Here is a 17109-nt window from a genome sequence, read left to right on the forward strand (position 1 = left end):
TCGCTTCGTCATTAGTTATGGATACTTCTGTAAGAATCAATATATCAATAATATCCGTGTAATTCCTCAAATAGGCCTGTAATAATAACCAATGTTTTCGGATGATTCTGATGTTAATATGCAAGATTGAGAGACCTCTCGCTTTTACTGTGTTTTGTTTCCATGCATCAAGAGATTCGAAAGTACAATTACTGATGTATTCTGGTGTAATTACATCTATCTGATGGTTCACATTCATTTTTGTTGTGTTGAGATCTTCTTATTGAACTAAGTCGAACTCTTTTGTTTCACTCTGGCAACCTGTCTATATCTTCCGAGCTTTTTATTTGTATAGACTTTGAAGTCTGTGACTTTCTCAAGAATATTTTGCCGTCTTTTATCCATAATAATTGATAATTTTTTTCTGTTTTTTTCTTTTCTTGCTTGGGACAAAAGATTCTGATTGAAGGTGTTAAATACTCAGATAGAAAGATTGGCATATTATTTTGCGATGCATTTAAATCCTTGACTACTGGTTTTTACAGTCTGCTGCCTTTTATGAGATTGTCTCCTGTAGCCTTGCTTGTCAGACGAACTATGACTGGCGCCGGTCGTGGCGAATCTTGTTTTTTGTTCTTCCTGGGAAACCGATTTATGGTCTGAATATCATTATGCTGTAAGGGGATGTCAACTGCATGGCCTAACTTTACAACTACGTCTCTGAGATTTTCTGTGGATTCGGTTTCTGGTAGACCGTTTATGACAAGGTCTTCTTTATGTCGTTGTTGGTTTAAAACTTCGTATTATTGTTTCAGGGAGTTAAATTCTTGACTGAGTTCCGATGTGTCTTTTATCAATTTGTGCTGCCTCTCAGTTAGTGCGTTAATGCTGGTTTCAATGTTTTTTACCGTTTGTAAGACTTCTTCGACTTTTGAATTATTCAATTTAACAAACTCTTCATATTCGCTAATTTTTTTTATTATTTCTTTATTCGGTTTATCAAATAGTTCTTGGACAAGATCTACCAAGCTGGCTTTTATATTTTGTAAACATTTTTCTAGTAATAAATTAACTGAACTCCAATTATAAGACTCACCGGTGTTTTGTTGTCTGTTCAGTTCATCGTCCGATTCTGCCTCCGGCGTAATCAGTTGCGTCGTGGGTGGTGGCGCTTATTTGTTCTCTCTACAGGTTAGGCACATCCATTCTTCTCGTTTAGCATTGGATTTGCGTTGTAGGTTGTTTCTGAAAGTCCGGAACACGTAAAGTGAAGATTCCTATGGCATTTCCTGCAGGTTATGTAACATCCGTCGGATGGCAATTCCTTCTGACACTTGTTGCACTTCATGACTCACCATTCTTCCTTTCGACAGCTGCAAAGATGGCGACGTCCTTTGTTCTTTACTCGTTAGCAACAGCGGTATACGCTTCAATTTTTAGCACACTCAGATTTTGGATTCCACTTGGCCGATTTCGATGAATTACAGGGTGTTCGGGATAAATTTGACATATTTATAATTAATTATATTTTTCCGTAAGTTACATGTATTAACACACACTTCTCTTCATTTAAAAGTTTGGACCCTTCTTCATTCATATACAAGATGTCAGAAAGGATGGATAGCTGGAACCCACCTGAATCATGGAAGAGAATAACTTGTATCATGATGATTCGTGCCCGCCATCAAAATAAGGATATTACGACTGCTGCCCAATGCTCCCTGAATACAGTAAAAACAATCAGGCATGAACTAGAGACTTGCAATGGTGACTACGAGGATGTAGCAAGAAGAAAGATCCCTAGCAGACGATCTGATTGCGTTCGTACAGCAGAATTCCTCGCAAATCTGCAGGAACAGGTGTTGAAGAACCCTGGCATTGGAATTCGGGCTTTGTTCGTGGAGTTGCTAACTGTAGTCAAGCCCTGGATAACAAGGGTAGCCAATGGTAGGCCGTATGTATGGCAGCAGGATTCGGCCCCTTGCCACACCTCTGGGAAAAGTCAAAAATGGTTGTCTGAAAATTTCTACGACTTCACCAGTCCAAATGTTTGGCCTCCAAACTCCCCAGACCTTAACCCCATGGATTATTTTGTATGGGGCGCAGTTGAAAAAGACACCAATCGCACTTTCAGTAATACAAAAGCCCAGTTAATGGATAAAATTAAAACAGTTTTTGCGGCCCTTCCCAGGGAAACTGTAGCATCAGCTTGTTCGAGGTTCCGAAGCAGAATTGAAGCTGTGATCGATGCTAATGGTGGTTATTTTGAGTAAATCTTGTTGATAGTATTGTAATTAACTCTGCCTGTAATGTTTTTTTGTCAATTCATTAAATTTAATAGATACAAAGAAGATTTTCTTTTTCCTTACGAAACTGTCAAATTTATCCGGAACACCCTGTATATGTCACTGTCTTCAGCGTGACAAATAGAGTTACTTTATGACACTTTTAAATTAAAAACAGGAGTTAGAACCACATTAAAACTATAAAAACAGGACCAGCGATACAACCATTCATCCATTCGTATGCCTACACAGCGCCCTCTCTCAAATATTGAATAATAATAATAATAATAATAATAATAACATAAAATAACAACAATAATAATAATTACAATTTTTTTGCGATTTTGATACGTATTTAAAAAAAAGATCCCAAATCATTCATGTGATATATGTGCTGTTGTTTTGAGTGAAGCTGGTTACCTTAGCAAGTAAAAATTTCTCTAACTCAAATGATGAGACTTCATCGGACCGAAACAACTGAAAACGATCAAGTAACAGTAAAGGTAACCGATTAGGAATCTTCTAGTAGCCACGTGGAATATGAGAAGCATAACAACAAAGGAATTAAATTAGAATTAATAAAACAACTAAAAAATTAATATAGCCGTTATAACAGAAACAAAAAGCTCTGATATGTTGGTCCACTCCACTGTATTGTGCTGTACAGTGGAGTGGACCAACATATCAGAGCTTCTAGTGGTGTGGCCACTTTAATGACAAATGGATAAATATAATAAGGAAGCACAATTTTGTAAATGATCGGAATATAACAATATTAACTTAACAATTATTAACAATATTAACTTAACAACAAATGCAATCTACTTAAATATCATAAGAGTATATGCTCCTGAAGGAATGTAGTAAGAAAACTTTCAACAATTTTATTAGGGACTATAAAAACAGTTTAACAAATGTAATAAAATGACTCTGTATTATTAATAGGAGATCTCAATGCTAGAATTGTAAGTAATCCAATCCGAAATGTCTTAAGGAAATATGGAGAAATTTGCATGAATAACAATGGTGAAGAAGTACTAGACTTCTGCACTTTCAATAATTTTTAAATAACCAATACTTCTGATTTTTTTTATCCAAGAAAGAATATAAAGAAATATATATTGGTAATGCCAGAGGAACAAGATCTATAATCAATTATATCATTACTAATCAGAAACTAGCTCCACGTATTTACAGAGAAGTGAATTTTTTTTCAATATCTTATCAATATATATATATATATATATATATATATATATCTGTTAAGAATACCAAGTAATTTTTAAACCTGGTTTTACTCCATTTCCCAAGTAAGCAAACAAACAAAAAGTCAAGTTTGCGCCTGCAATTGATGCAAGTCTAACTGATCCTACAGGTAGTGCAGGACCAGGGCAACTCGTGGTAAAGGTGGGGCAAGATCCGATCACTAATCTTAATATTTACCCTTAATGCCAAAACACATCTCCAAGAAGGGGATGTATGATGTTTTGTATTAAAGGCAAGGGGCCACTACCCAGCCCGGTTTCTACCTTTATTGAGGCCTCATATATATATATATATATATATATATATATATATATATATATATATATATATATATATATATATATATATATATATATATATATATATATATATATATATATATATATATATATATATATATATATATATTGATAAGATTATTAAAATATGAAAAACAACAAAAACAAACCGTCCAGTTAACCAGAAGAATTTTTATCAATACAATGCTGCATGCAGATGATCAGATTATAAAAGGCTATGAAGTTGACCTTCAAAACTCAGTTTATGAATCAAACAAAATAAGCCAACCACACCATTTAAAAATTTCTCAACAGAAAACAAAAATAATGGCATTTAAATTCTGGATCGTGTTAAGTCAAAAATAGTTATACCAAATAAAATAATAGAGTAGATGACAGAGCTCAGTTATATGCCTAATAACATACCTAAAAGATAAAGATATAGAAAAAAAATTTATAATAGAAAAAAAATTAATAATAGAAAAAAAAATAAAGAAATTTCAGACAATCTGTCGAACAATTAAAAGAACCCTGAATAAAAAACAAGAGGAGAAACTAAAATACAAGCTGAGCAGATGAGATTTTTAAGAGCAATAAACTGATGCATAAAACTGAATCATATAAGAATAGAAGATATCAAAAACGAACTAGATATTTATGCCGTAAATAAAAAGATCAAGAAATGGAAAGAATAATTATTTAGTATCGAAAGATATCGGCTACCAAAAGAGGTGGATAGATATAGACCAAAGGGAAACAGTGAAAGAGAGAGAGAGACCAGCGACAAGATGGAAAGACCAGTGAAGTCAGAACAGGCAAATGCCTAATCCTAGAACAGAAGAAGTGCTGTTGGCTTCATACGAAGAAGAATGTGCAGTGCTCTACGAAAGTGTAACATGCACTTAATAACTCGCTATCAGAGATGCCACTGAAAGTCTTCCAAGTAATTAAGATAACTGTCAAAGAATTATGCCCACTTCGATACGAATCACCATTTCTACTACAATATATATTCTTTCGTAGCCATTTTTCAATTATTTTTTATGTAGACGTGAAATTAGGGACCATTATTTCTTTTTTAAACGCATACCTAAAACTAAAAATTATTTCAATATAATCATAATTGAAATTGTGATTATATTTCACATAATAATCAAAATAATCATTTTGTGATTATAGCATTGAAATTTGCTATAAACACAAACTTATTGCGAAAAAATCCCGTATATGTACACAAGTTTTTAACCTTTATATTATAATTTTTTTTTCAAACTGGTTGCTTGAACCTATATTAAAAAACCCACGAAACAACTCTGAATGAGACTATAGTTCTCATAACGAGTAGTCTAATGCTTACTTATTTCACATTCTACTGAGGGATATTCCTAATTTACCTCATTTGGTATAAGAAATGACAATATCGCCTTTTTCGGATGTTTTACCAAGGCAACATTATCGCAACAGAAAATTTCGTAGCAGGACACTCAGTGTGCGATAATGACAACCACAGCGGCAGATTTCAAATTGATACATAAAAAAGGCATGTGATGCAACATTGCTTTAATAGGATGTTGCCATCAATCTTGTGTTATACGGAGTGACGCCACTCAAGAGGGCGCGCAAACGCTCTATGTGTTGCGTGTGCAAAAGATAGCAATACAGCTATCTCGAGTGGGACCGTACCTACCTGATATATCATTTGGTGGCAGGAATTGCTAACTCTTCAGAGCAACTCGTGACACACGACAGGGAGTTGGACGACACCCTTCGCAATGGAGATATTCGAAACTAGCATTCCAAACTGGCTTTTATATGCCGTGGTGGTTCAGTTGGTGACTCTGATTACGTCATACTTGTAAGTAAAAGCTTCCTGTTTTACAGTTAATTCTCTTTGTTACTATAACGAAAATTGTATGTTAGTATAATAATAAAAAAAGTAACTGTGAGCGGCATCTGTAATTGCTGTAAATTTTCAGAATCATAATAGAAATATGAAATAATAATAATAAATAAATTCTGTCTAATATTTATAATCCACGAATATCTACCGCTTTCCACAAAATAAAATAAATAACAATTATGAAAATACGTAAAGATGAAAATCGGAATTTTGAAAGCTACAGATTAATAGAATTTTATTCACAAAACTATAATTAATTTAGTAAAATTAATTGTAAAATTAATTTTACAATTAATTTTATAACCAAATTGTATAACCAAAGTGTAAAATACACTTTGGTTATACACAGGTGGTTTCGAATCTCGAATAGGAAGAAAACATTTCATGAAGGTGTCTTCATCTGAAATTAAACGTCTGGAGCCGACAAACTCTTTCCTTTCGGAAATCTTTTTTTTATTTAAGTTAAGGGATATGAAACAATATGGGATACATCCCATATTGCTTCATAGCCGAATAAGAAACTCAAAGAGTTTCATGCCGAATATAGAAACTATATAAAGTTCGGCGAGTCCAAGCGTAAACAAATACCTGGATAGTGCAGCAACTGATCCATGAAGGTAGTGCGAGCTGAGGCAACTCATAGCAAGGGCGGAGCAAACTCCGATCACTGTTCTTGGTATTTACCCATAATATGAAATCCAGCTCTTAGGGGCTGTATTACTGTTCTACATTATGAGAGAAGGTCACTGCCCATACCGTTTCAACCTTTATTGAGGTCTCATCGGTAAGTAAGTAGACCTAGTAACACCAAGTTTGTAGCGAACAGAACTTACATACCCTACAATGAGAATATCCCTTAACTTAAGCTAATATCCCTTAACTTAAATAAGTTCATGTCACCGAATTGAAGCCTTTGGCTCTTCATATAATTAATCTTTTTATTATCCTACAAAACAACAAACCTGCTAGAGGAACCTACGAAATTTAAACATAACACAACTGCTTCGACCGTAATTGCAAACATACATCAACCATAGCCCCTGAAGTCACCTGTAAAAGTTGCATCGTTTAACCAATGTATAGATTTTATTCCTAGACGGTCTTACTTACGTCATCTCTAAAAAATAATGGATATCTCACTAAAACAAAATCTTATATACAAACGAGTGAGTCAAGTACTGAGATAGCAGAAAACCCACAATTAAGAACAGTTACGTGGTTGAAGTTAAACTTTCACTTCTTCAGAGTGCAAAATTCAGAATAAAATTCGAACAGTATCATATAATAGAAACAACATTCCAATAGACATCAAAAATAACATTAAAAAGTTTCATTTTTCCGCTGAATATTCGAATTTTCTATAGTAATAAACACACAAGTGTCAAATGATGTATAATTTGAATTAAAATTGATTTATCTGCTAAAATCTCGCTTTCTTATTTTATTTCAGTTATCTTACCAAGACCCATGACTATTGGCAATCAAGAGGTATTCCATGTTTGAAACCTTATCCACTAGTTGGGACATCACTTCAAATATTTCGAAAGGTAAAATGCTTCATGTTTTCACGAAAAGTCTTAATAGTTTAAGATTAACGTTGCAGTTCATAGTGATTAAAGAAAAAAATAATTAAGTTCATAAACTGATAAAATTTTGATTGAAAAATTGACTGATTTAATCTTGCTGAAGCAGGCAAAACGTCGAAAAAGAATATGACAATAGCGATATTCATGCTGAAAAACAGTAATTGAACGAGATACAAAATTTGATGTTGAAATGATAAGGAACCCACAGATATGCACCTGCTGTATATGCCCTTATTATTATGAGTTTTATGGGAGGGGAAGCACCTTAGTTAGAGCTGACTGGCATTTAAATTGAAAAATAGTTTCCATTAAATTAATAAATTCAATTAAAATTAATTCCTCGAAAACTATTAAGTAGGTCAGTTGGAATTAATGTGCTTTCACTGAATTAATTCTCTAAAAAGATGTCTCAGATGGATCACGTGCTGAATAACATTGAGTATTCAGATTTCGAAGTCTCTTGAAGTGAAGTAATTGCTGTTTTAGAACTAATTAGGAGGAAAATTCAGCGATAAACTTCCGTATTGATTGAACAGTTTATCTGTTTTGAATCAGAAAATGAATAGTTGTTAGTATAGCAATGTAGAGGTAAGTCACATTGCGTAATTTAAATATTTGAGACGACAGGTTGAAATCAAAACATTATTACCATTTTCTAGATAGAAGAGAGAATTAATAGGACAACTAAATATTGAGTTTGAAATAGTTTTACAGTATAATTTTTTAATCCTCTTTTCCTCTTTGGCGTGATAAATTAATATGAATATTATTTAGCTCCATATGAAGTAAATCTCGTAATATCCTCATTAATATTATTATTGAAGTGATATTTCATAAAATGATATCAAGTTTGATATTACGCTATCACGTAGTTATCATAATACCTTATTATCATGATGTCTTATAGTTTTGATATCATACAGGTTGATTGATCTCTCTCATATCATATTGAGTTTCATGTTAAACTTCATGGCATTAAACTTTGAAAGATAAATAATCTTCACAAAAAGCTGGTAAGCCTGGGCTCCCAAAGCGCCATCTAGTAATGATGACGATCACAGGTAATAAATGTGCCTTCAATGAAGTAAAAATACTAGCTTTATTTAATGCGATGAAGAGAAGGATATCAACTTCAATGCAATCAAAATACTGTCCTATCGTGTTTCACTCAGAAAGATCGGACGGCACCTTCCCTCATCTTTCATAATCCAATTTCCTCTCTCTACTCGTAGTACTATTCTCTTCTTAGAATGACCCTCACATTCAACATTTCCTAGCACGAGTAGATCAGATTCACAGCCTTCTGCACCTCCGAAAAAAACTAACAACCCTTTTCTCTCCCCACATATGTTCTCGTCAGTACAACTTCTAACACTATTCAATTGCAAATCCATCCTGTCCTCGAATCCTATTTCGGGTGGGTGTACCAAAATCCTTCCAAAAATTCTTGACACCATTGGAAAGAAGGAAATCCGGATAACTGATGACCGTCTCTCTCTCTCTCTCTCTCTCTCTCTCTCTAAGAACACTCTTCAGTCAATTTTTCACAGTCGCCTATATCTGCCGTATGCTTCTTCGCTTTCCTTTAAGCCTGTAACAACAACAGCAACAATTCCTGCTCTTTCACCTTCTACCTCTTTATTCTGGAACATCTTTCCCACAGAGTTTAGCCTACAACCTTCATTTGTTCATAAATCTCTTCTTTCGTCTTTCTCTTACACAAGTATGCTCCCCAAAAGGTTTCGCACCCTTTTTCTGTGGGAGTGATGAAGTCTTGTATTTTCAATTCTACTAAATAAGATTGTAAACCTACAATGCATTCGTATCGGAATAGGCTAAGAATTAAAAAAGGCGGCATTCCTATCCTAATGACCAAATATGGATCTTTTTGGATAAACCTCTGACTTCCCCTATTAAGATTTTGGACTTACGCGAGAAATTCATTTACCGCCTGGATCGCAGTGTTATTAGAATTCATGTCTTGTATAATTCATGCCTTGTATATTCTATGTATTTGATGAATTCACCTGAATAATATTTTCATGTTTTCCTCTCTGCAGTCATGTGCTTTTTACCGTACGATCTCGTTATGTTGTAACTTTATATTCTTCCTTGAAAATTGAGAATCTTTTTGTGGTTTCACAAAAATCATCGGTGTTTCCAGTCTGATAGCAGTTGTCTCTTTCTTCAGGATTAATATGGCTGTTGTTTAAATTTGTTGATCACATTTGAAAATTCTAAATCTTTTTATCTGTTTACACGGGAATAAATGAACTAAATACTAAAACACCTACTTCTATCTGGTGTGATTATAATTTTAGCTATTTTGAAATAATTTTGTATCCTATTTATTATCATGAGAATAATCAACACGATTATTTCTTAAAATGTCTGTTATTTTGATAATCTTGATGCACTAATTATACTAAAAGATATTTTTCCCTATTTTAATTTTAATTTATTATTTTTGTAGGAATTTCATATAAATCAACTGCGGTTATACCGGAAATATGGAAAGATGTTTGGGTAAGCATATAATGTAGTTATTTAAGTCTTCATCTTCTTTCAGGTTTCTCCACTTTTTAGCAGCTGCCTGAACTCAGATTCCACTCCGTAGAAATCCTCCATTTCCTATCCCTGAAGCCCATTTTCTCTACTGCCCTCACAATGATTCTTTTCCAAGTAGCCCTTGGCCTTCTCTTTTTTTCCTCCTTCGAGTGGATAACCAGTTCATAATTCTCAATGAGAATCTTTTTGCTCTCAATTTCTGGAGTTTTCCATAGTATATCAATCACCGTACAGTGGCGCTCGTACTTCGTCTGAAGTAATCCATTCACAAATTCTACTTGCCTCACGTCTAAATGAAAACGTGAATATATATGACCAATAAACATGCAGGTAATTATCTTTCATTAATTGTGCGAGTTTTACAACAATATATATACAAAAAACATGTTAATGTTATCCACGAATATCTTGGGCAGTCGTAGAGTTAATATACTAAAGTTTAATCCTACCTCTACTTGCCGTCTATAAATTAAAATATCTAAGTTAATCATTCACATAACAGCTGAGATTTATCAATAGAGAATTTTATTCCTCCTTGAAAAAATTTTAAAAATTCCTCCTTTTGAAGAGGACTTCGTTTGTGCCTACTGTGCTTTCATTTGATCAAATGGTGAGGGCTCAAATGCAAGTAATTTATTTCGTTTTGAAGTCTCATATCTCGCAAAAGGATTCGATAGAACATATTTATGATTGATTTAAATTATTGAAACTGAACAAATCATTTGCTGAAAATTGTTTATTAGAGACGAACATTATGGCATATTTATGACATTTTCTGAGAAAAATGTGACTGCAGTTTCTTTAAGATGCTGCGTTAATATGTGACAGCTACGTTGGTCTTCATTAGAATGAAAAATAGAAAAGTTATATATGCATATTTTTCTGAATAAGAATTGGTAGATTTGATGCTTTTCTCTGCAGTGTTTCATCATAAGTGATCTTCTCAAGACAGTCATTGTGGAGTGGTATGGGTAAGACATTTCATTCTATGAATGAGAACATAAATGCAGAAGAGTTTATGATTACTACAAGTATCCAAAATATTCGTCCTTTTTTAATAACCTTGCAGACAAGAGATCTCGATACCTGCAACATGAAAATGATGTGTGTGTGTGTGTGTGCGCGCCCGAGAGATCAGATAAATTAAACAAATCTGTTGGTGGTTTGTTTCTTGAAGGGTTGTAGGTTCTATGCGCTGATAAAGAGTGGATAGGGGACTACGGTTTCAATGTATTATGAAATTAAAGAAAGAGATGAAAGTAGTTAAATAAGTAAGGAATTGAAGACTAAATGTATGTTGATTAGCAGGAGCACGTGGAAGAAAAACAGTTACGAAATAGAGCTGCTGTGGGAAAGCGATTGTAAGGAATCAATGAAAGTAGGAGCACCTATCAAGCGAGTGGATCTCTTTTGGATATAATATAACATTCTGAATGAGGATTTTGGTGTCCCAAATGTGAGATTGACAACTTGCTATCCATTCGAAAATGGACTAAGTGTCTCTGAGAGAAACATTCGTGTATCTTCTGCTGGCAGTTGGGAGTGTTTATGAAATCTGAAATTGCTTCATTTGTCTACAACTAGTAGTGTAATGCTGCTTATCACGACGATGATTATTTTTTTCCTGTTTCATTTTCCTTTCTTGGTGCTGCGTTTTGTAAAAATATATTCTTCTTCATCATGTTTAAATAATTGTAATGATGATATCTCAGTTATTTGCTACTTAACAAAATGCTTATTATTCATCATTACTTAGGAGACTTCGTTTTAAGTTACTAATAACACTGCACATTTCTGGAACGTTGTTTGAATTTGAATTGAGAGACAAATAAATAAAAATAAAAGAAAAATAAACGGAACATATGGCTGTTCATGAAATAATTATCCAATAGCAGGAGAAACTGATACTTTGTACAGACGTAAGGGTACGATGAAAATTAGTCAGAAGATTAAAGAACTTATTAGGGAAAAAATGTGGGATGATGCCAATTTATTAAATTCTTTTTCTGAGTTTAACTGCATCAAAAACTTGGTCAGTTTCCATATTTATATTCGATATCACAACGGCACTCAAATTTGTATTGTTTTTCAGAATATTTAAGGTTTCTAAAGTTTTCTTTGCGGCATAACCGTTTTGTAATTTTGTTTTACAGGACATACGAAGGTAGACGCCCAGGCCTCATTCTTGCCGAACCTGAGCTCCTTAAAGATATCTTAGTCAAGGATTTTAATTTCTTCATAAACAGAAGGGTAAGTCAAAAGTAAATCAAACAGCTTTTATAATTGGTCTTAAACCTCGAGTTGTAATCGAGAATGACAAACGCTCAAGTTTATAAGTTATAAATTTTCCCAACTTCATTTAAATCAATACATAAGTAATAAAATGACAGAAGTAAAATAATGAAATACTGGGATAACATTAAACGAACCTGGGCCACAATGGATACTCTTTCTGTCTGTAGAATTTAGGTTTCTGCACGTTTTCCATTCCAGATTTCTTAAATTCCGACTGTTACATCTTTAATAGGAATTTTACATTTTCTTAGCAACAGAAACAAGAAACTATGTTGAAATCGAGTAAGACAGTAAGACAAACGCTTCCGTTAAATACGAAATTCTAATTATTTATTTCCTCTTTGATGCATTTGAGAATTCAAGTTTTACATTTTGATTCCTTAATGCTGAATAATGGAATTGGAGATAGAGCACATAAAATAAGAACACATAATATTCGATACAGATCACAAAATAATATTGATCCTATCAATGTTGCGCTATCCTTCTGCGAATCTGTATCGTAAATTTTATGATGTTCCATAGGTTAACATGCTTCCAACAAAAAAAAAAAAAAACATTCCAGGATATTCTATGTCCATTCTTTCTTTAAACAACATCTAGAATACTTGCATTATTATTATTGTATTATTGATATAATTATTACTGTTCCTCAGATCTGATACTGCTGAAGAGATTTTGCTATAAAACTTCGAATGAAATGGAGTAAATATTAATTTTCGGAATAATCACTTACTTTTCATGATTTGAATTTTTAGGTTTCTTTATCATTCTGTATAGTTATCACTTATGTAAGTATCATTTTACATAGTGATTTTATCAATGGAATTTTCTCTGGTTGCATTTATATTGCGTTTTTTTTTTTAATTTGCTTGTTAGCTGTCAACCAAAAAAAGGACTCATGACACACGAGTCCGTTTTCTTCATTTAAAATTAAACTAATAGAAACACTGTCAATGAAGTAAACTAAATAGAATTAATAAAACCGGACAAAATATTAAATGTGGAACAGAAATTAATTTTTTAATCCCAGAAACACCGATTTATCTATTATGAAAAACATACGTTTTAATAATCGAGTAACATTTCAGAAATTTCTTTTCGGAAAAGAAGGTGAACAGACATCATACAGTAGCGAACAAGTTATTCGGAACGCTCATGTTTTAAAGAAAAATGTAAATTTCATAAGAAAATAAGTAGAAATATTAACCTCCAACTTTCTGTGGACAGTCCTCCTTCCCTGCTCCAAACAATAGTCGACGGATTGTCATGTCAGAAACATTACTCCCACTAGCTGTCAGGTTTATTTAAATCTACTGAACACAATCTTGGATGCAGTTTGCTTTTCCTAATATTGAGTAAGTCTAGTTTTCCTCCTTTTTCGCCCATATTTTCCTTTTCTCTCAGGTGAGAAGTTGCGTGTCCCCATAAACCTGTTTAAACTCCCATTAGCAGTATTCAAACCAACGCCACGCTCATTAGAAATTTGTTTATGTGTCATGGATGTGTGGAGAGAATGCAGACATCCATGACTATTTTATACATATTATCAACGCTTTATTGGAAATGTATCCATATTATGGCTACACAAAACGAATAAAACAATACCAAATATAAATTATATGCTTATATAATTTATATTTTACATTATTAAAAACGCGAAACACTATTACTAAATATTGCACAGACAGTTAAAACAGAGCACTGAACCAAAATAGTGAACTAATACCAAAACTGAAAATGGTAAACCGAAATCAAAATCAAAATTACTTCTAAATTAAAACAAAAAACAATGATTTCTGTCAAATACTTGACAGAAATTCGACTTGTTCGGATTAATTTGTTCGTTACTGTAGATGAAAACGCATCTTTTGCAGATCGGGTCAATAAAGCCTTTATATTTTATGTTTATACAACGACACCCCTATGAAGTCATCTTGTGCAATTACATGAGTGTTTCTCCATCAGTTCTTCGAATAAGCTCTTCACCTTAAAATAATAATCTTGAAGTTAGTAAATTGTCTTCGTAGCACTAAAACAGCAATTTGCTATCTTGACCAGTAAGCGACTTGCAACCGAGACCAATGTGCAGTACTATGTCAGTTCCAAGTTCTATTTTCCTCTGTGTTATTTGCTTATTTTATTATTTGTTTATCTTATAATCTTTCGTAGATAGGATTCATATTAAAAGATGCCTACTAGAATTATAAGTCATAAATTCATCGGAAGAAAGTCCTTCACATAAAAAAGTGTTTATGACGCTGCTTACAAAGTTATTTTTCAAAACGCCTGCATACTGTCTTCTATATTATGTGCTGTTATAATCAGAATATTGAAGAATAAGTTATCAATTGTAAAATAATTCAATAATTATTGTAATAATAAGTGATATTGGTTTTTAGCATTTTTCATTTGGGAATCCAGTACTTGATAAAGCACTCACATCGCAAGAGGGAGAAGAATGGAAAAGAATACGAACTATCATGAGCCCAACATTTAGCACGGGGAAGATGAAGAAGGTAATTATTGTTCTTTGTACTAAATAAATTTTTAAACATAACAGTTTGTTTTTTTATAAATAATTCATCATTAAAATATCACGCAAAATCTCACAGAAATAGTCGGCTGGGAACAGGAGCTCTGTGGAAATTTAAAATACTAATATTTCCAAGGGAACACAAATCTCCTTATTGTATACAAATAATAACTCGGACATCCCTTCCGAGTAAAGGTTGTTTATATTTGAGCACTTTCATTATTAAAGAATGATCATATAGTTTATTACTTTCTGAGTTACGAAATAAAATAAAGTACCATACATGCATTTGCAATCCCATTATACCATTTTCTATTTAATATGCTTAATATTCTTTTTAACATATTCTGTTTAATATGTTCTATCAGAAATTTTCATACAATGGCACCTCGTATAAAAGTCCTAATAGTACTTAATGCTTTAATAGGCAGTTAGCACGGTTATTCCTCTCCTATTTTGTTACGCCCTTTGATGTGCACGCGGAAGTTGTGTGTGTGTGTGTGTTTTTCCCACCTGTTTTCAGGGATTTTTGTTTGTTTCGATGCGAACTGAGTAACTAATCAGTAGATTAGATATGGATATAGAATAACTTGAAAATATAAATAAAAAAATTCATCAACATAAAACTACGGAATCAAACACGAAAAAAATTTTAAAATCTGAAAAAATAACAACTTTTGTGCAGAGATATGGAGATCCTGGCTCAAGTTGCCGAGTGGATAAAGTCTCCGCTATGCAGTCAACAAGATAGTGAATTCAACTGTACTGTAATATGAAATTTTGTTACAGATCTTCAGATGACGTCGAATCTCACCTCACTGTATGAGATTTTAAACTTTTACTGAGCTTCAAAAAATTCTGCTTCGTCTCTACAAAAGGTTATCGGTTTATCTAACCTGAGATTCAAATGTCCGTCTATATGGAATGCCGTACAAAATGCAAATTCTAGTTAACTGTTTTGTCTCAGAATATTCACAATATTTTCCTCTCGCCAAGTGTTTCACATCCTCCGAGGAGACAGAGAGAAAGTTGTGGCGGTGATCAGCGTATACAGGTTTTCAACATTAGAGAATGTAATGTGAAAAGCATTCAATCCTTTAATCAATCATTTTTTGTCTGTGGATTATTAAAGGACCGACCAAATTGTGTTTGCCAGGTCATCTTTAATTTGTACTATTTTTGATAACTGCGTTTTTAGGGGAAAATTCTTGAAAATGTCATAACAGCAAAATAATATGAGTGAACATTATCCAGTTTAGCTGAAGGTATGACTTTTATTGTACAGCTCTCTCCTGGAAGGATAAATATCGTTTACAGCTAGGTCACTCGTGTTTATGAACTATATGTCAAATCATAATATTGAAAATAATAATGAATAGTTACAGGACTTTAAAGCACACGATCGGTATTGTTCAGCTTTCGTATACCTAATTTCTGGATACGATGGTTAATCGTATACCCGAATACATATTTTAGATATTTCTGTGTAGACACTGCTTTATTTATTCATCTAATATGTTCTACGAATCGAAACCCGAGTTTTCTAGAGGAAAAGGTTTTCCATTCTCATATGAGACCGGATAACACACTCCGTCTAATGAAATAATTTGATAAAAGTACTTCCCGTCCTAGGCGTGAATCGAGCCTCGGTCTTTATAACCTAAGGGATTCGTTCAAACCGTCTTAGCTACAGAGTCTCTTACATGTGGAATAATAACTTATAATTCTCTAACATTGTCTGTTATCTTATCAGAAATGCTGTTCAGGACCTTCTTAAACAGATCTTACCATGTCGCATCATCGTCCATCTCAGAATTTCCACTCTTTCTATTTTGTATGCATACAAATTTAAACCGCTCTGAAGACCACTTTACATGATTAATTTTGGATATTCGAAGTTCCACGATGCAGTGCCAATATTTATAAACCTTCTCAATTTCATCAGCAGGAATATATTGACCTCCTTGAGTTGTCTTTTTTTCTTGGGCTCACTCAAGGAGTTTTTGTGGCAACACGACTGATTTCTGCTTCCATTATCACGCACCGTCTTCTGTACAGAGATTTCCTTATAAGTTTTCTTTGCTCTTTTTATGAAATTGTTTAAAAAATAAACATAAATAGTTTTACTAGAGGAAAGAATACGCTCGCTTGTTTTTCAGCTACTGTTACCTACTTTACAAAGAAGAACGACAGTTACATAAATGAACGAACAATCAGCATACAAGCATCACTTTCTACAAGACAATAGCTTGTATTATACATTTTATAACATGAATATCAACAATGCCTTTGGTTGCAAAGACCTGGGTTCAAATACAATCTGGGACGAGAACCTTTATAAAGGGTTCTTGCTTTTTCAATTGCACGTAAATTATTCGATCTCATATGGAGCAGCAGGTGTTTTTAAGTTCCGGAA

The 17109-nt window shown here is 33.2% G+C and overlaps 1 protein-coding gene across 2 annotated transcripts in view; it reads left to right on the forward strand.

The window, feature by feature from the left end:
* Positions 1-5493: 5493 nt before the first annotated feature.
* Positions 5494-17109, forward strand: part of LOC150095514 (cytochrome P450 3A8-like) — a 79082-nt gene continuing 67466 nt past the window's right edge. Inside the window, exons 1-5 of one of the 2 annotated variants that reach the window (XR_016550097.1) lie at positions 5494-5663; positions 7159-7255; positions 9768-9820; positions 12016-12112; positions 14560-14676. Coding sequence is in view for 1 of the 2 variants with exons in the window: in XM_090410797.1 (XP_090266923.1) it covers positions 5581-5663; positions 7159-7255; positions 9768-9820; positions 12016-12112; positions 14560-14676 (447 nt within the window). In the remaining variant the exon portion in view is untranslated. The remainder of the gene's footprint in view (positions 5664-7158; positions 7256-9767; positions 9821-12015; positions 12113-14559; positions 14677-17109) is intronic. The other variant, XM_090410797.1, reaches the window with a different exon arrangement.

The sequence above is a fragment of the Typopeltis vanoorti genome, chromosome 20 (genome assembly GCF_054136105.1).
Source record: "Typopeltis vanoorti isolate ZY-2024b chromosome 20, IOZ_Tvanoo_1.0, whole genome shotgun sequence".
Lineage (NCBI taxonomy): Eukaryota > Metazoa > Arthropoda > Arachnida > Uropygi > Thelyphonidae > Typopeltis > Typopeltis vanoorti.